The 24,572-nt window shown below is 47.8% G+C and overlaps 1 protein-coding gene across 4 annotated transcripts in view; it reads left to right on the forward strand.

Moving 5' to 3' along the window:
- Positions 1 to 24,572, forward strand: part of kif1b (kinesin family member 1B) — a 66,299-nt gene that overhangs the window by 38,648 nt on the left and 3,079 nt on the right. Inside the window, exons 21-46 of one of the 4 annotated variants that reach the window (XM_047040323.1) lie at positions 6,156 to 6,258; positions 6,914 to 7,062; positions 8,368 to 8,546; positions 8,893 to 9,030; positions 10,137 to 10,388; positions 12,782 to 12,900; positions 13,459 to 13,544; positions 13,818 to 13,944; positions 14,924 to 15,077; positions 15,302 to 15,392; positions 15,532 to 15,650; positions 15,819 to 15,874; positions 17,922 to 18,030; positions 18,181 to 18,247; positions 18,503 to 18,587; positions 18,833 to 18,938; positions 21,339 to 21,453; positions 21,627 to 21,760; positions 21,893 to 21,954; positions 22,173 to 22,318; positions 22,722 to 23,006; positions 23,120 to 23,191; positions 23,474 to 23,595; positions 23,704 to 23,856; positions 24,085 to 24,277; positions 24,394 to 24,512. In XM_047040323.1, coding sequence (XP_046896279.1) covers positions 6,156 to 6,258; positions 6,914 to 7,062; positions 8,368 to 8,546; positions 8,893 to 9,030; positions 10,137 to 10,388; positions 12,782 to 12,900; positions 13,459 to 13,544; positions 13,818 to 13,944; positions 14,924 to 15,077; positions 15,302 to 15,392; positions 15,532 to 15,650; positions 15,819 to 15,874; positions 17,922 to 18,030; positions 18,181 to 18,247; positions 18,503 to 18,587; positions 18,833 to 18,938; positions 21,339 to 21,453; positions 21,627 to 21,760; positions 21,893 to 21,954; positions 22,173 to 22,318; positions 22,722 to 23,006; positions 23,120 to 23,191; positions 23,474 to 23,595; positions 23,704 to 23,856; positions 24,085 to 24,277; positions 24,394 to 24,512 — 3,341 coding nt within the window. Of the gene's footprint in view, positions 1 to 777; positions 6,092 to 6,155; positions 6,259 to 6,913; positions 7,063 to 8,367; positions 8,547 to 8,892; positions 9,031 to 10,136; positions 10,389 to 12,781; positions 12,901 to 13,458; positions 13,545 to 13,814; positions 13,945 to 14,923; positions 15,078 to 15,301; positions 15,393 to 15,531; positions 15,651 to 15,818; positions 15,875 to 17,921; positions 18,031 to 18,180; positions 18,248 to 18,502; positions 18,588 to 18,832; positions 18,939 to 21,338; positions 21,454 to 21,626; positions 21,761 to 21,892; positions 21,955 to 22,172; positions 22,319 to 22,721; positions 23,007 to 23,119; positions 23,192 to 23,473; positions 23,596 to 23,703; positions 23,857 to 24,084; positions 24,278 to 24,393; positions 24,513 to 24,572 lie in introns of those variants that run through there. The other 3 variants (XM_047040322.1, XM_047040324.1, XM_047040325.1) reach the window with 3 other exon arrangements.

Consider the following 24,572-nt stretch of genomic DNA (forward strand, 5'->3'; position numbering starts at 1 on the left):
CCACGGACTTCGAGTGGGAAATTGCTTCAAAATTCAGCTGCTTTTCTGCATGCCTCGCACCATGTTTGGGATCCAGCTATCAAGTGCCCTAATGATTTAAAATTAATGAAGAGGAGGAATTGGGATATATGTCAGAAGAACCTAGATCAACACCTATCCCCTTTTCTGTTTATATTTTGTTTCTAATCATGATAGTCATGCTTTACCATTTTTAATATCAATATGCAACATTTGGAACAATACCAGCCTAGATGTCTCTATTTGGTTGATTGTATTATTTTTAACTTATGATGAGGAACATCATCAAATGAGAGTTTTTGCATCAGTGGAACATGCACTAAACACACATTTACACAGCATCAGTAAATGTCAGGGTATCAGAAAACATAAAATGAAAGTCAATGAAAGCCACTGTCAGTATCATTTAATTTAATGTTTTTTCCAAGGATTCAATTCCACCTTGGATTTATACTTGTGGGATTCAAAACTGCATGTTCGTCATACATCATTATGTAGAATAATGATATATGTTCCAGAAATGGTTTTTATCATAATTTTGTACTACTATAAAATGGTTGTATCCAAAAAGAAATGAATTGGAAGTCTTAAGTTAGCCGCGATTGAAACACCCAATAATTCAAAGCTTGAATATCAGTTCCCATGTTGCATATTCATACCTGTATCCATCCTTTTAAAAAGCCATCCTTCCTCTTTTAATTTCTCCCATTTTGTTGGGAACCTTTTTGGTTCGTGTCCTGTTTTTTCCCCCCCATCAAGGACGGAGACTCTGATAGTGGGGATGACTCAGATAAGCGGTCTTGTGAGGAGAGCTGGAGACTGATCACCTCCCTGAGAGAAAAACTGCCTCCCAGCAAGATGCAAACCATAGTCAAAAAGTGCGGTTTACCCAGCAGCGGGAAAAGACGAGAGCCAATCAAAATGTACCAGATCCCCCAGCGTCGCCGTATCACCAAAGACTCCAAGTGGGTCACCATCTCCGACCTGAAGATCCAGGCGGTGAAGGAGATCTGCTACGAGGTGGCGTTGAACGACTTCCGCCAGTCACGGCAGGAAATCGAAGCGCTGGCCATTGTCAAGATGAAGGAGCTCTGCGAGAGCTATAGCAAGAAGGACCCCAACGAACGCGACTCGTGGCGGGCGGTCGCACGGGACGTTTGGGACACCGTCGGGGTCGGGGACGAACGCATCGAGGACGTCGTCCCCAGCGGGCCCCGTGGGGGTGGAGGGGGAGGGGGAGGGGGGGGAGGGGTGGCCGACATGGACGACCTCAAAGTCCACATCGACAAGCTGGAGGACATCCTGGACGAGGTGAAGAAGCAGAACAACATTAAGGACGTGGAAATCCGCGCCCTCAGAAACAAGATGGTCAAGATGGAGAAGGTGCTTCCCCTCATTGCCTCGGAGGCCCCCGACTCCAAGTCCCCTGGTGTGAGCCCCCCCAGCAGCATCGCACGGACCCCCAGCCCCAGAGAGGGCAGGCCCCTCTTGGTGGATGGAGCTGAGAGCGGGCACCCAGAGCATCAGATGGCTGGTGGGGAGGAGGGCTCCACCCTGCGTCGGGGCCACATGCGGTGGATGCGTCAGGAGCAGGTGCGTCTGAAGAACCTCCAGCAGCAGGAGATCTCCAAGCAGCTCCGCAGGCAGAACGGCCCCCATCGCTTCATCCCCCCCGAGGACCGCAAGCTCCGCTTCCCCTTCCGGAGCAACCCCACGCACCGCAACTCCTGGAGCCCCGGCACACACATCATCATCACCGACCAGCAGGTCATAGAGCTGAAGGTGCCCAAAGAGGCCGTGGATGAGGAGGAGGGCGGCCAGGACCAGGCGGAGGAGGGGGGTGGAGAGTCTAGAGAGAGGCCGCCCGCTCCCGTGGTCCAGATTTCCCATCCGTTGCCAAGCCCTGTCGTACTACGCCGGAGCAAAGACCTAGAGCAAGGCCAGGGTCTGAGGCAGGGCCAGAGGCAGGGCCAAGGCCAAGGCCAGAGACACAACCACAGGAACAACAACAACCACCAGCAACAACAACCTTTTGAGCGAGGACGCAGCAACTCTTTCAACCACCGCCAGAGATCCTCTGGCTCCATGGAGTCTCTGCAGCAGCCTGACAACAGGAGGCATTCTCAGGGCTTCCATGCGCCCCGCCATTACCAAAACCAGGCTCCGCAGCCACACCCATACCCCCACCCTTACCCCCAACCCCAGCCCTACCAACCCTGCCACTACAACACCATGCCCTATCCAGATGCCGGCTTCTCAAGTCACCAGCAACGGTACCACCAAACTGACCATCCAAACCACCAAACCAGCTTTCAGGCCCCACCTAGAATGCGCAGACAGCTGTCCGCTCCTAACCTGAAGGCTAGCAGAGAGACGGCTGTGTAGATTTGGGACCTTGTGGAATGGGTGGGGTGGGGGGGATGTACTTGGATCAGACAAACACATTACAGATCACAACAAGCTCCGAATCATTTTGGTCCACATTGAGTCAAAACAGCTCGAAATGAGAGGTCTTGTGTTGAACATTGTGTTTGGTTTGTTGTTGGTTGATCCAAAACTTGTAATTAAGGAGAGAACAGTTGAATTTCCTCATCCGTATGATTGATACCAGTGTGTCAGGTGCGTTGCACTGTTTGTCAACACTTTGGGAAGGCTGTCAGGAAGCCATTGAAGCCAACTGAAGGTGGAAGGATTGACTGAGGAGAAGTCCATACATCTTCACATATTCACATTGTTCACCGTTTTACACAGATCATCATTTGTTTGTTTGCCAGATCCTCATTGTGGCTTTTCATCCTGTGTTTACATTTTAGGTCATGCAGTATTGGCTCATTTACAATGTTTAATCTGCCATGACTCTTGGATGAGAGTCAGTGGTTTTTATTTACAAACCTATGAAGTGCTAAACTATCATTCACATTTTGTTTTAAGTGTAACAATTTTACTATTGAGTTTTAAGGTGGGATATGCCTGAATTGGTATAACATCTGGAAATATGGTGACACAATGCACAAAACAATCTCATCATAACTACCTGCCATAGGAAAACATGTCAGTTTCAGAAAAAAGGACTTTATGTATTTAGAATATTCATTTATCCTAAAAACCATTGATCAGACTTGATTGCCGTTTGAAAGCAAAGAGACTGAATGATTGGTACAGATTTCAAGAGTGTCTTAATGGTTCCCCAACATTAGCATTTCCCTACAATTACACCCAGACTACAAAAACACTCTCTCTCTCTCTCTCTCTCTCTCTCTCTCTCTCTCTCTCTCTCTCTCTCTCTCTCTCTATTTTCCCCTCTCTCGCACTCTCTCTCTCACTGTCTCTCTCCATTCAATCCCTTTTGACCTGGTTTCTAACCCCTGCTTACAGAGAGCCTGCTAACTGAAAAAACTAAATTACCATAAAATCTGCCATTAATGGAAACTAACAAAATTATCTTGGGGAGCTGCAAAAATGGGATGAAATATGAATTGTTCTTGCCTAGCCAGTAATTTCAAACTTTTACATGTAAAAGACTAGAGAGATGCCCCCTCTCACCTATGACCTTAACAGTGCTGCACTTCCTCAAGTCTGTGGATAAGCTGATTTCAAACTTCTCGTGGACAAACTGCAACTTTGGAGGTGGTTTACTCATGGATGTGAAAAATGTAGACGTCACTTGTTCCGAACCTCTTTGTTCTAACACTACCGCACACAGTTTAATGCCCCTCTGTTCTAACACTACCGCACACAGTTTAATGCCCCTCTGTTCTAACACTACCGCACACAGTTTAATGCCCCTCTGTTCCCACGGGGGTGTTGCCTTTCTCTTTGGGAGTCCTCTGAATCTATTAGAATTGCATTTATTATTTCATGGTTCACCGAGTTTGTGCACAAAACACAGTTCCTGAGGAGAGAGTCCAGCAGAGTGTTGCTATGGTTTCAGAAGACTCACCCGAAAGAATCCTTGGAAGGAAAGCAGAGAATTTGAGGACTTTGCATATATCAAGTGATTTATCCATTCAAATTTTTTTTAGAAGTGACGTTACAATAGTTGTTCGATTCTTCCTGTCGATTTAAGAATCTGTTGGTGCCAGCATTCGTGTTAATCATTGAGTAAGCAGTTTCTGAACCTTAAAGCTGGACTATACTTATGTGAAGACACTGCCTCGCTGTTTTGCATCAAACAAAGTGGGAAGTCGTGTCTGCCTTATGATCCTGGCTGCTTGCATCAAGTACTGTAGCTTTAACAAAACCCTGTGACTTATAAAACAGCACAGTTATAAGATAGTGTTTCAGGTGCAAAAACTGAATGATTTAAATGTTTGGAGAAAAATATATCGGTATCTTATGAACATTGGAGAGTTAATCAAAAGAATAACAATCAGTGCTTAGAATGTAGAGTTTATAGTATAGTGCCTGTTCTGCTTTACCGCGTTATAAACCAAATGAGAATCATGAATATAATATCTTCTATCTGTGCATTTCGCTTCATTTTAAACAGCTAGTGCCTATAAGACTATCTTTGCATGCCTTATGACCATATGTACATGCTTCAGTATAGAATGTTAATTAAACTATATACTGGTGCCACTACACATTTTACTTTCAGGAGAGCTGGAAAAATATGCAAAATTATATGTATGGACAATGTACAGAGTATACTGTTCTTTTGAGAAACAAATAACATATATATGAATTTTATGTCAGGTCTAAGATCTTTAGTGAGTGTTTCAGTGTCAGTCTAATATCTGGAACCTGTGCCTTGCTAGGCTGTGTAAACCACCTTGTGTTGCCTTGTGAGTGGCTGAATCAAGCACCTTGTGCAAATATATATGAACTTTTTGTTGTTTACTGGTTTATCTAGGATATAATGAATCACTTTGTGTTGCTGGAAATCAATTTTCAAAGTATGACTGAAATAAAAATGACTTGTTCAAAATGCAGCTACAGCGGTTTAACTGGTACCCATGTCATTGTTTGATACAAAAATATATGCCTCAAATCATATCCTTTCCTTAAAGTTTATCAATTTAAACCAGTAATAATTATTTAAGATTGAAATATTTTATCATTTTCTAGTTTCTCAATATGGTAGACTGAATCTAATTCAAACTTATTGAAAAAGACAGGGGAAAAAAACAATTCTGCATTGCCTGTCATTTTATAAACATCATCATTGATCATTTCATTTTCATCCCATCGTTGGATTGAGTTACCACAAACTTTAGTATAGTTTAGCCGTGAAGAGATTGTCTTCCTACATGAAGATTGTGTTTCCCCTGAGCCAAAAGGGCAGAGGGATGGAAGGAGTTAATGATGTGAAAGGCTGCATTGTCCCTCCAGAAGACCCTGAACAAACAGGATGAGGTCACTGGCAGCGCTGTCTGCTGTGAGTGTCCTGCTTTCACAGCTCCCCTCAGTGGAGTGCTCTGCAGTCACCTCCCTCCAGTCTGGTGAATGAGCCGTCACATAGTTTTGACAACTTACGTCGTTGTTTATTTGACAGCGCGGACATCAGCAGTGTCGTGGTTAGAAAGATTAGATACGGTTGTGCCCTCGTTGATTCTTAATTATTATTTTTTTTAACCGGTTTCATAACTTTTATTTTCTAATTTGCACATTTAATAGGCTACGTCAGGGAAGCGACCCTGTGCCCTGAACTCCCATTGAAATCACTCTCACTCACACACTCACTCACTCACAGTCACACTCAGCCTAGTACAGAAGTAGTAACTTGAATGGCTGATGTTGTTGTTGTTCTGGTGATTCAGGCTAGGCTAGGCTAACCCCTCCTGTAGTCCTGTTTGTTGACAGGAAGTGTCCATTGTCTCCTTCTGGTGATTCAGGCTAGACTAGGCTAACTCCTTCTGTAGTCCTGTCTGTTGACAGGCATTGTCCACTGTCTCCTTCTGGTGATTCAGGCTAGGCTAGGCTAACTCCTTCTGCAGTCCTGTTTGTTGACAGGAAGTGTCCATTGTCTCCTTCTGGTGATTCAGGCTAGGCTAGGCTAACTCCTTCTGTAGTCCTGTCTGTTGACAGACAGTGTCCATTGTCTCCTTCTGGTGATTCAGGCTAGGCTAGGCTAACTCCTTCTGTAGTCCTGTCTGTTGACAGGCAGTGTCCACTGTCTCCTCTGCCGTGCTGTGCAGGTCTATGAGAGCAAGTTACAGGAACTCCAGAAACAGGTGGAGACGCGCTCGCTGGCCGCGGAGACGCCCGACGAGGAAGAAGAGGAGGAGGAGGAGGAGGAAGGTGTGTGAGATTCATTTGCTACTGTGTGTGCCAACATCCAAAACATGGAGGGAGTCAAATGCATTTGAGGCCCCTCTACAATACATTTTGTGTCAGGGAGTTCTTGAAAAGTGAAACTATATTGTGTTGTCACCTTTTTTTCTATACAGAACCGAATCTTTTGGGATGTGCGTATCGCCTATTTCAATAACATCAAGTGCTCATTTTCGACAATACTAAGATTTACATGCAATTCACAGTCAAAATAAAATAAATATTCTTAAAGAAATTCTTATTATATTTGTTGTCCACTAATTAGAGAATCACATCCATACTATTAATTCCTTCATCAATTATGCTAACACCTAAAAAGAGTCATTTGTTTGGAAAAAATCTCAATCCAGAACAACACAACAATCTAAAAAGTATGGTATCAAATCAAACAAGTAGTTAACGTCACAATTGTGAAGAATCTGCTTGGTTTGTGTGTGTGTGTGTGTGTGTGTGTGAGAGAGAAAGAGAGTTTGTGTTTGTGATAGTCATTGTGTGTCCGAGAGTTTGTGTGTTTATGTGAAAGAGTGTGTGTGTGGTAGAGATATAGTGTGCGTGTCTGTTCTTAGGCCTGCATGCATCTGAGTGTGTGTCGCTCCTAAACAGTCTAACCCTAAACCCCCAGTGCCCTGGACCCAGCATGAGTTTGAGCTGGCCCAGTGGGCATTCAGGAAGTGGAGGTACCATCAGTTCACTTCCCTCAGAGACCAGCTGTGGGGCAACGCCGTGTACCTGAAGGAGGCCAACGCCATCAGCGTGGAGCTCAAGAAGAAGGTAACTGAGGGAGGAAGGATGGAGGGAGAGAGGGGAGGAAGGAGGGATGGAGGGAGAGAGGGGAGGAAGGAGGGATGGTGGCATGGAGGGAGAGAGGGGAGGAAGGAGGGAGAGAGGGGAGGAAGGAGGGATGGAGGGAGAGAGGGAAGGAAGGAGGGATGGAGGGAGAGAGGGGAGGAAGGAGGGATGGAGGGAGAGAGGGGAGGAAGGAGGGATGGAGGGAGAGAGGGGAGGAAGGAGGGAGAGAGGGGAGGAAGGAGGGATGGAGGCAGGAAGGGTGTAAATCCTGACACCCGCATACTGTTGTATTATCTAAAAGGACAACACAAGTTTGATGAACATTTCCAACGAGACTTGATTGATCTCTACATTCTCCACAACAACACAACATTTGACCTAAGGGGATGTCAGGAAAAAGGCTGAGCTCGACTCCTTTCAGATCATCCAGGCGGCGGTGGTATTTATATGTCAGGGACCAACACGGGGATATTGTATAAATCACAGCTAACATGCGATGGCTCCACTGTTCTTGGGTCTTATTATGGTCTGTCTGGTCCCTCCAGAGACCTTGGATTTATCCTCTGATTATAGACATGTCAAGCTGTAGGAGCAGGGTCATAAATGTTGAGTCCACTGTCACACATGTGCCTTTGACATGACTCCTTTATTTATCTACAGTTTCTGCTCTCTTATTTATATCCTGGTTTGCTTTTTGCTGGAATGGATATTATCTCAGTAGGCCTTGGTAGCACAGGGCTGACCACGGACGAACGTATGGATTGATATGATTTATTTAACCTTGTCACGTCCACCGGGGAGGTAAGGGCTGTGTGTGAGAAGGATGGACATGGTCCTTTTATCACACAGCTGGAGAATGGACGGTTATTAAATGACCTGTGACTGTTTTCTATCTCTGTTATTGTTTCCTTCTCCTCCCCTCCTCTCCTTTTTTCTTTTTATCTCTAACCTTCACTGTCGCTCTGTCTATCCCTTTCTCTTTCTCCGCCACCTACTTGAATTTGTTACTCCCTCCTCTCTCTGCCTCCTCTCCCTCCTTCCACCTCCCCCACCCTCCCTCCTCCTCTCTTTCCCTCCACCTCTCCCTCCCTCCTCACCCTCCACCTCTCCCTCCCTCCTTTCCCTCCACCTCTCCCTCCTTCCACCTCCCCCACCCTCCCTCCTCCTCTCTTTCCCTCCACCTCTCCCTCCTTCCAACTCCCCCACCCTCCCTCCTCCTCTCTTTCCCTCCACCTCTCCCTCCTTCCACCTCTCCCTCCCTCCTCACCCTCCTCCTCCCTCTCTCAGGTCCAGTTCCAGTTCGTACTGCTGACGGACACCCTTTACTCCCCGCTGCCCCCCGACCTGCTGCCCCCTGAGCCGGAGAAGGAGCGTGACTCCAGGCCCTTCCCCCGTACCGTGGTGGCGGTGGAGGTGCAGGACCTGAAGAACGGGGCCACGCACTACTGGTCCCTGGAGAAGCTCAAGTACGCTCCGTACCGACCCAAACCACCACCACTTATTTTAGATGGTGTTGTACATTTTCATTGTGTTTGACTTTTTCCCCACACAATCGGAAGTTAAAATGTTGTGATTTTGTATGTTTACATACTTTTGGAGATTTTTTTTAAAATATGTATGCTTGTAGGATACTTTGTGGCTCAGTGTACCAGACATCAATCAAGCCTTGTCCTAGACAAAAAACATTTTCAATTGAGATTTTCACTGAATATTTCTCTTACTTTAGGACGAGACTTAATCTATGTCTGGGGAAACTAGGTCTAAATGTATACTTGAAGTATAATACTTTGTGGTTTTGGCACGTCCCTGCAGGCAGAGGCTGGAGCAGATGAGGGAGATGTACGACCGTGCCGGAGAACTGGCCTCGTCCGTTCAGGACGACAACGAGGGCGCACTGACAGGAAATGACCCGTTCTACGACCGCTTTCATTGGTTCAAACTGGTGGGAAGGTACGCAAGCCTGCTCTGTGCATCCTGTTCTGTGTCACAGCAATTTGAAGCGACTTGTATTGTGTTCAGTCTGTCGGTTTTCGTTGTATTTTTTTTTTTTTTCTGTCGGTTTAACAGTATTGTTAGTTTTTATACATTGACACCGACATCTGTGGTTGTATTTGTTTGGTGTGTACAGCTGAGGAGATTTATATGAACACTTCATTCCATTAACACTGTCATCCATTCGATTATTTATGTTTATATGTGGTTGTGGTTTTGGATTGATTCATTTTCTGTCATTGGAGCATTTCGATTTATTCATTTTACGTTCCACTTGCTCGTGAGTTTGAACATGTTTTTTCAGTTTGTTTTGCTCAGTTTGACCAATAAGGGTTTCATTTTTCATTTGATATTTTCACTTTGTATTTACTTCATTTCATTTTATGCATCTATACCATTTTGTGTTGATGTGTCTTTTGTTCAAGTGATAATTTTGTGAGAGCTTATTTAGTTTATTTTGACTTTGTCTTAGCCTCTCTGGAAACAGATTTGACAATATTTGCTCTTAAAAAAACATTTCACACAATGAATGAAGCAATAATGATGATTTTCTCTCTACAATTCTGATGTACGTTGATCATATACTCAGTACTGATACAAACCACACCTTCCAACTCTTCACTCTTCAGGAGAAAACTCAAACTCTATGAACTGTGTTTGGTTCTATAACACTTTCCATTGTTACCTTCATTCGCTGCTTGCCCCTCCTCGCATCCCCACCACCCCCCCCCTCCATACCTCCCCCCTCTATTCCTCCCTCACTCCACCTTCATTACTCCCTTTCCCCTACCCCCCCCCCCCCCCCCCCGTTCATTACTCCCTAACTCCTCCCCCCCCCTTCATTACTCCCTACCTCCCCCCCCCTTCATTACTCCCTACCTCCCCCCTCTCCTTCATTACTCCCTACCTCCCCTCCCCCCTTCATTACTCCCTACCTCCCCTCCCCCCTTCATTACTCCCTACCTCCCCTCCCCCCTTCATTACTCCCTACATCCCCTCCCCCCCCCTTCATTACTCCCTACCTCCCCTCCCCCCTTCATTACTCCCTACCTCCCCTCCCCTAGCTCCCCCATATTCCACGGCTGCGTCAACGAGCACCTGGCGGACCGCACGCCCTCGCCCACCTTCTCCACGGCCGACTCTGACATCACCGAGCTGGCGGACGAGCGCCAGAGCGAGATGTCAGACCTGATGGATGATGAGGCCTTTGTGGACGACACCAGCTCCGACGCCGGCACCGAGGAGGGCTCAGACATCTTCAGCGACGGCCAGGACCCCTTCTACGACCGCTCCCCCTGGTTCATACTGGTGGGAAGGTTGGTGACCAGCCATGTCGGTGTAGCCGGGGTTCCCCCCCCTCCCCCCCCTCACAAGCCTGGCCAGGGGAGACTAGGGGTCATTCTCTGGACTGTTGTTCTGTGTAGCTTATGCAATGACAGCTTTATTAGCGTCTGCTAGTTGACTGCTAGGCTGCACTGCCTCGACATGTGAAACTCTGATATTTAAGATCACCAAGTCACTTACCGAGCCCCCCTAACCTTCCAGAGCAGTCGGAGGGTTATCTGGTTAACGCTCAAAGCTAACTTAGTCAGCCCTGAAGTAGTGGGATCTAAAACGCAACAGTCTCTCAGAACAGGCTGCGGCACAGCCAGAGATAGAAATGGCTTCATCACTTATTGATGTGGAGAGTTAAACAGACAAAGGCGTCTGAGCAGATGTGATCCCCTAGTCTGAGTGTCCTGCCCTAGTTTTGAGACGTCGCTCCTTGGTACTCCCCTGTTCCTCCTCTCACTGGGTCTGTATTCATAACAGAGAAACGTCAAAAACCAGAGTCAAATGACGTACTTGGCCAGTAAAGCTGATTCTGGTTAATCCCTTCCAAGAGTAGAAGAGTTAGAACTGTCAAATGTCTGTGTAGAATACTAATAATGTATTTATTTAACAACTGAACCTCATACTAACTTTTAGTGCCAAACCACAATGAACTGTAACTATTGCCGTCCCAATACATCGCAAATGTTCTCGGTGTTGGTGTTGCTCTGCAGTCCCACGGTAGTTAATGTAACCTGATGAAGTTTTAAGTGTCTCTGCATCTGTGCGCAGAGAGACCAGGGTGTCCAGCGTCTCTACTCTCCTCTCTAGTCCAGGCTTGTGTTGTCGTCTCCCAGGTACCCCCATCTCACTGCTGACCACACTAACTTCCACCCTGCCTCTGGAGGGGTGTCCGGTAGTGGAGACACGATCATCTGTCTGGTTACTTGTATTACCTCTGATTCTACTTTGTTCCCTGTTTTATCTGTCTTTGTTTATTATTATTATTTTCATTTTGTTTTTTTTATTGACCTTGTAAAATGTGTTCAACTTGTGTTTTCTTCTATGAGGTTTAACATTGTAGAATTGTAGAATCTTAATGATTCTAATTCTTACCGTTACTGATCACAAATAATTTTGTTATAAACTATGAAATTAGATGAAAGTTAAATAGGGGAGGGTATAGCTCAGCATTTGACTGCAGATCAGGAGTTGTCAGGTTCAAAATCCCCCTTCTGTACAGTACATCTCTTTGGATAAAAGCATCTGTTAAATGACTACATGATATAGTCTTTCCACCGTATTAATGATGTCCAGTATCCATGGCACCAGTGATACTGACACACTTTATTCATATTGCATCAGCCCTACGCTCAGCCAAGTAAACACAGCCCACCAATCAGGCCAGATTGATGCAGGCCCAGCCAGACTGAGGTGTCATCTTTATAGTGCTCTCTCCAACTACCTGCGTCATTGTGACCTCAGCAGTCTGCCTGACATTTCTCTTGTCAGCCTTGGTTTCTCTCTGCAGAAGAATAGAGAGGGAGAGGGAGGGAGGGAGGGAGAAAAGGAGGGGGGAAGTTGTGAGTAGAGGGAGAGAAGGGGGGAAGGATGGAGGAAAGTAGTGAGGGGAGAGAAAATGATAGAGGGAGGGTAAAGAGGAAGTATGGAGAGAGGGAAGGGAGAGAAGTGGGGTGGAGGGGGGGAGGGGGGGGAGGGAGGGAAAGGATGGAGGGGGAAGGGGATGCTGCAAATCACCACCCACAAGACGACACGTCGTGGTGTGACTGTGACTGAACGAACCTCTTCAGCACGACGCCAGTCTGTTACCTGCTGGGCTCTGCTCTCCAACCTCCCGCTCCTTGAACTTCGCTCACAAACGGCCTTTTGTTTCTTTTCATCATTTGGTATTCAACCTTGTTTTGTTCGTGTTGTTTACATATTAATCGGCCCCGATTTGTGTCATTAGTAACAAAAAACACAGATGACGTGACTAACCACGTACGCTTCTGCTTAACTGTGCGTGATTGTGGGACGTGGGACGGAAGATAAAGTCATGTTCAGCACACGCGTACGCATACATGACTCATCCTGCTGCCTCCTTGTAACTGGTCAGAGCTGCACTAATCCTGTGACATCATCCACGTGAAGGGTAGGAATGATGTCACAAGAAAGAAGGCAGACTTACTAAGGGTTCCGCACTGCCTAGTTCCAATAGCAGTTTATCCATTTACATTTTAAATAAGTAATGTAACAAACGCATATATTATCCGGTTCATATATGCTCTTTATCTCATCGAAGCTTGAACTTTAACTTGGGATTTGAATATCCAGGACGATGTGCTTTGATGAACATCTCTAGATCTTCACCTCTCTTCCTCCTCCTCCTCCCCCCCAGGGCCTTTGTGTACCTGAGCAACCTGCTGTACCCCGTTCCCCTGGTCCACCGCGTTGCCATAGTGACGGAGAAAGGCGAAGTGCGTGGTTTCCTGCGCGTGGGGGTGCAGGCCATCGCTGGTGAGGACCAGAACTACTGCGATGTCTCTCTGTCTGTCTCTCTCTCTGTCTCTCTGTCTGTCTCTCTCTCTCTCCTTCTCTCTCTGTCTCTCTCTCTCCTTCTCTCTCTCTGTCTCTCTCTGTTTCTCTCTCTGTCTCTCCTTCTCTCTCTGTCTCTCTCTCTGTCTGTCTGTGTCTGTCTCTCTATCTCTGTCTCTCTCTCTCTCTCTCTCTCTCTGTCTCTCTCTGTCTCTCTGTCTTTCTCTCTCTACCCTGCTCTGGGGGTACAGGTTATTGTGGGTGAGGATAGTGAATACTCCTATCTAGAGTATTCTCTAGATTATCACCCTATAGTATAGGTTCTCCACACCCATTTTAATGTAAACATTGAAGTGTTCTAGACTCCACATCCTGGAAACAGAGACCTGACTTAGCTAAAGGTTTGAATGTTTTTGAGACTTCTAAGAATCTAGGTTCCTTGGAAGTCCCGGGGACAGAGGACAGTGTGTGTCTGTAAACATTGTTGTGAGTGTGTGTGATGTAACGTGTGTGACATAACGACAACTCGTCGTTTCCCAGCTGATGAGGAGGCGCCTGACTACGGCTCCGGGGTGAGACAGTCTGGAACCGCCAAGATCTCCTTCGATGACGAGTACTTTAGAAAGGTAGAGAACCAGAACAATTTACTCTGGTTAGATTTTGTCTAGGTTAAAACCCAAAATATATTAAAAAAATAATAATAATTTACAATAATAAATCAACATAACAATATCATATTTTGGTTTATATAACATTTAAAGTAGCAGTATATAAAATAAAGGATGGTTTTATCTTCAAGATTTACTCATAGGTTGTTTGAGTGTTTCATATCTACCACATGCTAGATGTTCATTCCTGTTCTCTCCTTCCTCTCTCTCTATCCCTCCCTTGTTCAGAAGGACTTTCCCTGCACGGTCATGACCCGCTCTGGCGTCTCCCTGGAGGAGCTGCGGATCGTGGAGGGTCAGGGGCAGAGTTCAGAGATCAGCGCCCCCTCGGAAGAGCTCCACAGGATCAGTGACATGGGTGAGTAGAGGCAGCGCCCACCCATGGCCCTTCACCCCGCCCTTCGTAAACATGACCCACCCCCCCACGACAGAGGGAGAGAGGCTGGGGGATGACATGGCAGCAGGTGTTCCTAAGGTGTTTCGGCTTATGCCCTGGAGTGGAATAGTAAATGGGTTTAAGTCTTTAGAGAGGGGATAGTCTTTAGAGAGGGAATAGTCTTTAGAGAGGGGATAGTCTTTGGATAGGGGATGGTCTTTAGAGAGGGGATAGTCTTTGGAGAGGGGATGGTCTTTAGAGAGGGGATAGTCTTTAGAGAGGGGATGGTCTTTAGAGAGGGGATGGTCTTTAGAGAGGGGATAGTCTTTAGAGAGGGGATAGTCTTTAGAGAGGGGATAGTCTTTAGAGAGGGGATGGTCTTTAGAGAGGGGATAGTCTTTAGAGAGGGGATAGTCTTTAGAGAGGGGATGGTCTTTAGAGAGGGGATGGTCTTTAGAGAGGGGATAGTCTTTTGAGAGGGGATGGTCTTTAGATAGGGGATAGTCTTTAGAGAGGGGATGATCTTTAGAGAGGGGATAGTCTTTAGAGAGGGGATAGTCTTTAGAAAGGGGATAGTCTTTTGAGAGGGGATGGTCTTTGGATAGGGGATGGTCTTTGGAGAGGGGATTGTCTTTAGAGAGGGGATAGTCTTTAGAGAGGGGATAGTCTTTAGAGAGGGGATAGTCTTTAGAGAGGGGATAGTCTTTAGAAAGTGACACCTGGCATGCTTTTGTTTGTCATTTACTTTCGGTCTGCAAAGCAATGTTGGACTCGCAGCAGATTTTCTGTAAAAATGTACAATGAAATTGGAGAAAGAGAGAGAGGGTTGACAGGCAGCAAAAAGAGCCTTAAAAGGACCGGATTCGAACCCAGGCCGCTGCTGTAAGTCCTCGTGGTACTGCAGGTGAACTTGTCCTGCGATCGAGGCCGCCCTGGTAATGTGACTTGTGTTTGGGGGCAGATCTGAAGCTAGGAGACTTGGGCGAGTCCAAGCTGGGGCCTGGAGAAGGCCTGGCGGCAAGGCTGGAGGTGGGCAGCATCTTCACCTTCAGAGTGACCGTCCTGCAGGCCAGCGGGATCCTGCCTGAGTACGCAGACATCTTCTGCCAGTTCAAGTGAGTCCTGTTGGATCTGACGCACACACACACTTACTGTACGCAGATACATACACACACACACGTACTGTACGCAGATACATACACACACACACGTACTGTACGCAGATACATACACACACACACGTACTGAACGTAGACATACATCCGAAACACATGCAGACGCACAGCAAATCCAGACCCTGAAGTCTATCCTGTAGTGACCTAGACTGTTCTCCCTTCAGTTTCCTGCATCGTCATGACGAGGCCTTCTCCACTGAGCCCCTGAAGAACTCCGGAAAAGGATCTCCTCTGGGCTTTTACCATGTCCAGAACGTAAGGGGACACTCTCACACACACACTCTTACCCCCCCCCCCCACACACACACACACACACACACTTTAACACACAGACACACCAACCATGGCTAGAGCCTTTTCTGTAGCATGACCTTATGTCCAACTTCGTGTTCAGATATCGGTGGAGGTGACAGAGTCCTTTATAGAGTACATCAAGACCAAGCCCATCGTGTTCGAGGTGTTCGGCCACTACCAGCAGCACCCCCTGCACCTGCACGGCCAGGACCTCATCAGGTAACTCACCATACGCTTTAGTCATTTAGCTCTCATCAAGAGTTATGTAGAAACGGTGCATGGAGAATGTACAGTTGGAAATCTAGGATTAGTACTGAGGGATAGTACTACAACCATCAAGAGAAGTGATTATACCGTGTTCATGTTTATTGTTTGTTTTGTTCGTAGTCCTCCACAGCCATCCAGGAAGTACTACCCTATCCCCATGCCTCTGTCCAAGCCAGGTGAGGACAGTACCAACTCTCTCTCCTCGCTTTCTTTCTCTCTCTCTCTCTCTCTCTCTCTCTCTCTCTCTCTCTCTCTCTCTCTCTCTCTCTCTCTCTCTCTCTCTCAGCACTACAGTCAGCCTGTGGTGCTTCATCATCATCATCATCATCAGCGTTCTCAGTCGTGTTTTAGGTCACATGTGCATGCCTCTCATTTCCCTTCTTCCTTTTCTTTCCTGCATTCTCTGGATTTTTTTTACCTCCATCCTTCCACACAACTCTCTTCCTCTCCACCAACCCCCACCGTTTCTGGTCTCGTATGACCTCTGACCCCGCCCACCCTTTTCCCCCTCCGTCAATCCCCACAATCCCTGGTCTCCTCCGCCCTCCTCTCCACCAATCCCCACAATCCCCTGGGTCTCACCCGCCCCCCCCCCCTCCTCCTCCTCCCAGACCACGCCCGTAAGATCGAGCTGCTCCGCTACCTGATGACTGGCTACGTCCACGGCCAGGTGCTGGACACGCTGTCTGAGCACGCCAACGCCCTGGCCTCCACCGCCGTGGCCAGCCTGGAGGACGGAGCCGACCAGCTCTCCCACTTCCCCTTCCTCCCCGTGCCTTTTGGCCTCGCACTCCCCATGCCCAGGCACCACGGTTGGTAGAGCGGGCGCCGCCGCGCGGCCCCGTAGCAGGAGACGCAGCGTAGCATTGCAGCGTAGGGAGGGTGGCTACGTAGCCTAGCACCGGAGCAGGAGACGTAGCGTAGCATTGCAGCGTAGGGAGGGTGGCTACGTAGCCTAGCACCGGAGCAGGAGACGTAGCGTAGCCTTGCAGCGTAGGGAGGGTGGCTACGTAGCCTAGCACCGGAGCAGGAGACGTAGCGTAGCATTGCAGCGGAGGGAGGGTGGCTACGTAGCCTAGCACCGGAGCAGGAGACGTAGCGTAGCATTGCAGCGGAGGGAGGGTGGCTACGTAGCCTAGCACCGGAGCAGGGTAACAGTCTACTCCTCAGGCTAGACATGCTGATGTAGACCTCCCCTGTGCTTCTGCTGTGCTTGTTGTGACTGGTGGTTGTACCTTAGCTTTCCCTGGTCCAGCGTGATTTAATGTGCTTCTGTTGTGGTGTGTTAGAAGCTGAACTAGTCTGCTACTAGCTGTTCTGAGATGAGTTCTAAACCCCTCTCTATTCACCTCCAGAACAACCGTCTGCTCAGCAAAGTTTCAATGTACAGTAAACTATCTGACCGAGGGATCGAATACTATTTTAGTTTTAGTAATGATTATACCCCAACAAAGAGCTTAATTTATCGTGAATTAAACTGTAACCTTTAAACCTGACTGGGCCCTGCCCAGACAGTGACGCATGTCTCCATGACAACCATGACGGTCTGCTTGGAGGGAACAGAGAGTCTCCTGCTGCATGACTCAGAGATTAGACAGCTGCTGCATTGTGGGAAGGGGATCCTGCTGTGGCTGCAGGTAGCCCAGCATGGGGCCCATCCTGGCGATGTGTAATCTGTGATTTAGCCTACTGGCCTTGCGCCTCGCAGCTCTGAACTCGCTGATGCTTTGAGGCGGATGTTCTTTCATAGTGTTGTTCTCTCACGGGATCCCTGTTGGGGTCTTTGTGCTGCCTATTGAAAGGTAACCGATCCTGAGCCCATTCTGAGGTCTGCTGAGGTGAAACTGTTGCAGCTCCCTTTTCACGCGGGCTAATATCACAAGCTTGCTACTGTAACTCTGTTAAACCATCACTGGTATTCGGTTCTCCAGTGTATTCATAGCCAAACCATGTTATTCCTTTTCACTTTATATCCCTATTTTCAACCCCACAAATATAATATTTTAAATGTTTCTATTATTATTATTATTTTAAAATTCGATTTCATATTTTTTCTTACTTCACTTTCTCAAAACTCTACTCTACTTGTGACCCTACCAACCTTTGTGTCTCGACTTGTTGCTTATCCTACTCTCACTCTCTCTCTCTCTCTCTCTCTCTCTCTCTCTCTCTCTCTCTCTCTCTCTCTCTCTGTGTATGTGTGTGTGTGTGTGTGATTGCCAGTCCCAGCCACCAAGCTGAACACTATCACCAAGTCCAACCTGGGTCAGTGTGTGAGCAAATACGACCTGCTGGTGTGGTTTGAGATCAGCGAACTGGAACCAACGGGAGAGTGAGTCTACACACATGGAAGCACATACATGTACACACACACATACACATCCAAACACTCATTTTCTCTTCACTTAACATCACACATGCATTCCCTCTCTCTCACTGACGCACACACACTCACACTGATAGTTGTGCGTCTTGTCACCAGGTACATCCCAGCTGTGGTGGACCACAGTGGAGGTCTACCCTGTCATGGGACCTACCTGCTGCACCAGGTACTGAACATCCCTCCTCACCTCTGCCTCACCTCTGCCTCACCTCTGCTCCTGACCAAGTCAGATTCACTTTATTATCTCAACGAGCTCTCGGCCCTGCAGGTCAAACGAGACATGAGACTGGAAAGGGAGTTATACTGTTGGGTGTAGCTCCAACTGTTTTTTTTTAAGTAGGCTGTGTTCACGTGGTTCATTTTGTAGGTGTTTGTGTGTGTAGTTCTCATACCAACCGTGTGTGTGTGCGTGTGTGTGCAGGGTATCCAGCGCAGGATCACAGTGACTCTGATTCATGAGAAGGGCAGCGAGCTGCATTGGAAGGACGTACGAGAGTTGGTAGTAGGTGAGTCCACACGCCTGCACACAAACACACGCCTGCACACACTCTCCCTCCTGCACACGCACACTCTCCTACAGATCCCTTCCTGTCAGGAACCTCCTGTCACACAGGAACACTTCTCCATCGTTTTATAGTATGAGGATTTTTTTTTTAAACATTTGCTGTACATCAAACACTTGACACAATTTGTACCCTCCTGCCCCTCTCCTCCGTCCACCCCCCCTATCCCCCTGCCCTGCCCCCATCAGGCCGCATCAGGAACAAGCCTGAGGTAGATGACTCTGCAGCCGACGCTGTACTCTCTCTCAACATCATCTCTGCTAAAAACATCAAGTCGTCCCACAACGCCAACAGGTACAGATACAGGATGTACACTACACATCCACACAGGATGAACACTACACATCCACACAGGATGAACACTACACATCCACACAGGATGAACGCTACACATCCACACAGGATGAACACTACACATCCACACAGGATGAACGCTACACATCCACACAGGATGAACACTACACATCCACACAGGATGAACGCTACACATCCACACAGGATGAACACTACACATCCACACAGGATGAACACTACACATCCACACAGGATGAACACTACACATCCACACAGGATGTACACTACACATCCACACACAGATAGATACAAGATATACAGTGTAAAATGGGGGAGATATATCCTGAAACTGATAACTTTGAAAGTATGTCAAAGTAATTTCATAGAGCTTGAATCGATTCATCGATTCCTTCCTTCTAGCAACTGTTGTTTACAGTGTGTGCTTGTGTTTTCATGCGTGAGTGAAACTGCATGTACATGTAGGAACAGTATGAATCCATACTCTAATCATTAAACTAATCATTTTATTCTTTGTTCATTTTATTGTTTTTTGCTCCATTAATTATTTTGCCTGACTCCTTTTGCTACTTTCTCTCTTGCTCTCTCTTCCTCTTTCTCTGTCTCTTCCTCTCCCTTTCTCTCTCTCTCTCTCTCTCCCTGTCTCTCTGTTCCTCTCGCTCTCTTTTCCTCTCTCTTCCTCTCTCCCTCTCTTTTCCTCTCTCTCTGTCTCTTCCTCTCTCTCTCTCTCTCTCTCTCTCATTTCCTCTCTCTTCCTCTCTACCTCTCTTCCTCTCTCTCTCTCTCTTCCTCTTTCTCTCTTTTCCTGTGCTTCTTTCCTGCTGCGCTGGATATTGGGAACTCTCAGGCTTTGTCTTGATAAGGATATTCCTAGGTACCAGCGACCATAAACACCCTTCCACACGGAAGAGCTTTATGGATCTCCTTATAGTCTCCATAGACACAGATGTATATATACAGTAGTATAGTGCTAACTTCTCATTTCTGCCAGTTTAATTTTTGGGGTAATACATTACGTTGTAGTTGCCTTTATAAAAGGGTTGTTGAGAGATAACAAAATCTTTGAAGGACATCGGCTTGTGGTGCAGCCCTGCTAAGCAATGGCTGTTTTTCACACTTAATGACTTGAGTCATAACTGCCACTATGATTCATGAAGTACCTCCTTCTTAAAGAAAACCCTTTATAAAGGCAACCGTAATGAAATATTACCCTTTTTGTGTGTTTTCTTCTATCTTTTGATATCACCCAATCGGAAATTCCTCAAACCTTGTATGAAAACACAGGTTATGATGTTCTGTGGCACCTCGATGACATACATTTTCTCTTTCGCTAACACACACCAGTGTGAGTTAACGTTGACACAGTGTGAGTCTTGTATTATGGCACAGCCTCGGTAATATGCACGGCCACTGAGTCACTGACAGCCGATGCAGCCTGCAGTTAGGAGCGATCTCTGCTGGCTGGAAACGGCACTGCAAGGATGAGTCATCTAAAAAAGCTGGGGCCGTCATTGACAGATGGCTCAGAGAAGCAGGTGTGGTAGTAGTAGCCGCTGTGCTAATCCACTATTTCACCAAGTCAGCTCGATGTACTATTCAGCTAATTGGACGTGACGCCGAGAAATCACATCGATTGCTCAACTTCCTTTAAAAACTAACGGACATAATCACAGACTCGGTAGATAGTGTGCGGCTGTTATGGAATGTCGAAGACTGGTGTCAGTTGAGCCACCTTGCTTCTCGCCCGTGTCAGGAATGTGGCAACAACAACAACAAAGCGTCAAAAATAAAATAAGTAACTGACATTAACTACAGGAACGGGCCCTTGTCTTGAGGTTGTTGCTAGCTCTTCCTGTCGAACACGTAACGTGGCACTCTCTCACCTGCTGCTTCTCACACACGGTTGATGATTGTGACACCTGCTGCGGTCGTTTGTCGTCGAGATTTCTTCTCGGCATGCTCGCTCACCCCCGCTCCTCACTGCTATCCAGCGTTCCCCCTTCACAGAAGTCTGTTGACTCACTAATGGATGCGACATGTTCACAGTCCAGCGAACTTGTCGTCTTGTCAACGTATCCGTTTAGCAGGAAGTGGAATGACGGCAGTAAATTATATGTTTTAAAAACCCCTACCCACAACTGCATATGAAACTGTAGTTAATCACTTTCAGTATTTTCTTTGGTACTGTAATACTTCGAACCCAACAGTTGTAGCTAGATTGCTTATTTTTCTAAGCTCTTTGTGTCTATTGTGACATAAAGCATAGCACTTTGTAACTAGAAATGGCTTGAAATAGCCTCTTACCTAGTGCAATTCCCTTTGAATCTAAATAGAGAATTCTCATCAGAGACTAGAGCTAAAGGTTGTCGTATCTTCTTCTAGGACCTTCTACCGTTTCGAGGCAGTGTGGGACAGCTCCCTGCACAACTCTCTCCTGCTCAACCGGGTGACTCCCTACGGAGAGAAGATATTCATGACCCTTTCTGCATACCTGGAGGTCAGTTGCATGTATTTTGGTTCAAACTTAATCACGTCTCATGGCTGCCATTTTGGGTCAACCTGTTCCGTGGCCATTTTGGGTCAACCTGTTCTGTGGCCATTTTGGGTCAAAGTGGCTGAATCTCCATTGAGCAGTGCTACACAAGCTCATTTTGTTTCCTCATTTGGCAGCTTGACCACTGCATCCAGCCCGCCATCATTACCAAAGACATCTGCATGGTCTTCTACTCTCGAGACGCGAAGATCTCGCCTCCCCGCTCGCTAAGGAACTTCTTTGGTAGCGGCTACTCCAAGACCCCTGACTGGTGAGGCAGCTGGTGGCCATTTTGTGTCTTTAGAACTCAATGGACTGTTTCAAACTTGCAGCCGTCAGCCATTTTGTGTCTAAAATTCAACTTTGACTGACTTGCCTCTTATTCTTCTTGTTTCTGTTGCAGTAACCGAGTGACGGGGATCTACGAGCTGAGCCTGTGTAAGATGTCAGACACAGGAAGTCCAGGTCAGAACCGCATGCTTCTTTGCTCTTTTTAAAGACGTACCGGGTTGCCATGGCAACCAGAGTGACTGGCATAATATCAATAACATTAAGGCATGCAGATGAATAAGTAATGAGGACATTTACTGATAAAGTGTACTGACGTTTTCTGTGTGTGTGTGTGTCCGGGGATGTGTGTGTGTGTGTGTTTCCGCATTTTCTGCCCGGCGTGGCGTGAGCAGGAATGCAGCGGCGGAGGAGGAAGATCCTGGACACGTCGGTGGCGTACGTGAGGGGCGAGGAGAACCTGGCAGGCTGGAGGCCCCGGGGAGACAGCCTCATCCTGGAGCACCAGTGGGAGCTGGAGAAGATCGAGCAGATGCACGAGGTTTGTCTGGAGCAGTGGGACCTGACTGCACCAATGTCTGGAACTATAAAAATATACTGGACTGCATTGTGCTGTAACAATAAATGTTGACTTGATGTCTACCTTATCTTTTCTATCTAGGAACTCAGAATAAAAGTATAATTTTCTTTCCTCCCTCCCTCCCTTCCCCTCTCTTTCTCTTCTCCTCCATCCTTTACTCTTTTCCTCCCCCTTCTCCCTTCTTCTGTCCACATCCACTTCTTTCCCTACCTTCTCCACTTCTCCCTCCCTCTCTCCCACCCACCCCCTCCTTCCCTTCCTCTCTCCATACTTTCCTTTCTCCCCCTTCCACACTCAATCTCCCTCCTTCCCTCCCTCCTCCTCCACTCCCCCCGTTCCCCCCGTCCCCCTCCCCCTCCCCCAGGTGGAGAAGACCCGTCACCTTCTTCTGCTGAGAGAGAAGCTGGTGGAGAACGCCCCCGCAGGAACAGGAAGTGGTCCGGGGACAGGAAGTTGCCCGGGCAGCAAGTCCCTGAGCGAGTCTCTGTCTCCGAGCATGAGCAGTGGGACCCTGAGCACCTCCACCTCCATCTCCTCCCAGATCTCCAGCACCACCTTTGAGAGCGCCATCACCCCCAGCGAGAGTTCCGGCTACGACTCTGCTGACATCGAGAGCCTGGTGGACCGGGAAAAGGAGCTGGCCACCAAGGTGAGGATAGACGTCCCACTGGAATAGCACAGGACAGGACTGAGCAAAGTCTTAGACATCAAAATAAATACAACAAATAGAGGCGCTTGTTTACTTATGTCGTTCTCCCTTAGTGCCTGCGTCTCCTGACTCACACCTTCAACAGTGAGTACAACCAGGTGTGCAACAGCATCAGCGACTGCAAGGTGAGACCCTGGAGTAGAAAACAAACGACGCCACCGTTCTCAACCTCTGTGGCTTCCCCAGTGTGATGTTTCAGTTGGGGAATTCACAACATGGTTAACGTTTCTCTCTCTCTCTCCGTCTCTCCCCACTCCCCCCATCGCTCTCCATCTCTCCTTCGTCTCTTTCTCCTCCTTTGTCTGTCTGTCTTGCCGTGTCTTTCTCTCTATCCTCGTGTGTCTCTCTCTCTTCCTCACTCTACCCCTCTCTCACTCTCTCCATCTCACTCATCCCCCCCCCCCCAGCTGTCAGACATCTCTCCCCTGGGTCGTGACTCCTCGGTGACCAGCTTCAGCAGTGCCACCCTCACCCCCAGCTCCACCTGCCCCTCCCTGGCTGACTCCCGCTGCAGCTCCATGGACCAGAAGTGAGGCTCACTTGGTCACACACACACCCTCACACACACGCATACAGGCACACACACCATCTCCGTCAGTCTCGTCCTGTTCTGACCAGACTGTGTGTTTTCTGCCAGGACCCCTGATGCTAACTCCCGCGCCTCCAGCCCCTCCTGTTCGGACTACGAGAACTTTCCCATGGTGCCCACCCTGGAGACCTCCTACCTGGCCCGCGCTGGCAAGAACGAGTTCCTCAACCTGGTGCCCGACATCGAGGAGATGAGGACAGGGTAAGGCCATCTCCCTCTCGCTCTCTCTCTCCCTGTCACCTCCTCTCTCTCCCTCCATCACCCTCTGACAGACCCCCCTCCATCTGCCCACTGCTCATGTTGTGAGCAGATGAGATCATTCAGCTAAACCTTGTGAACTCACTCATTTCATTGATGTTAAACTGAATTCATCTGATCTGCTCCTGGTGACCTGCCCCTGGTGACCTGCTCCCGGTGACCTGACCCCAGGTCGGTGGTGTCTAAGAAGGGCTTCCTGAGCTTCATGGAGCCCCGCTCCAACTCGTGGGTGAAGCACTTTGTGGTGGTGCGTCGCCCGTACGTGTTCATCTACAACAGCGACCGCGACCCAGTAGAGAGGGGCGTGCTGAACCTGTCCACCGCCCAGGTGGAGTACAGCGAGGACCAGCAGGCCATGCTCAAGGTGGGAGCTCACACATACACACACGTGTACACACACACACACACACGTAAACACACACGAAAGATAAGGAGTCGGGTTGATCCGATGTGAGGGTTGAGCTGCTGTTGTGTCTCCAGACCCCGAACACGTTTGCTGTGTGTACGAAGCACAGAGGAATCCTGCTGCAGGCCAACAACGACAAGAACATGAACGAGTGGCTCTACGCCTTCAACCCCCTGCTGGCCGGCACCATACGGTACAGACGAGGACACGGTTTCACCTGGATATATTAGAACATCAGAGTTAGGACTCCTTA

This window comes from Hypomesus transpacificus, chromosome 18 (genome assembly GCF_021917145.1).
Source record: "Hypomesus transpacificus isolate Combined female chromosome 18, fHypTra1, whole genome shotgun sequence".
NCBI lineage: Eukaryota > Metazoa > Chordata > Actinopteri > Osmeriformes > Osmeridae > Hypomesus > Hypomesus transpacificus.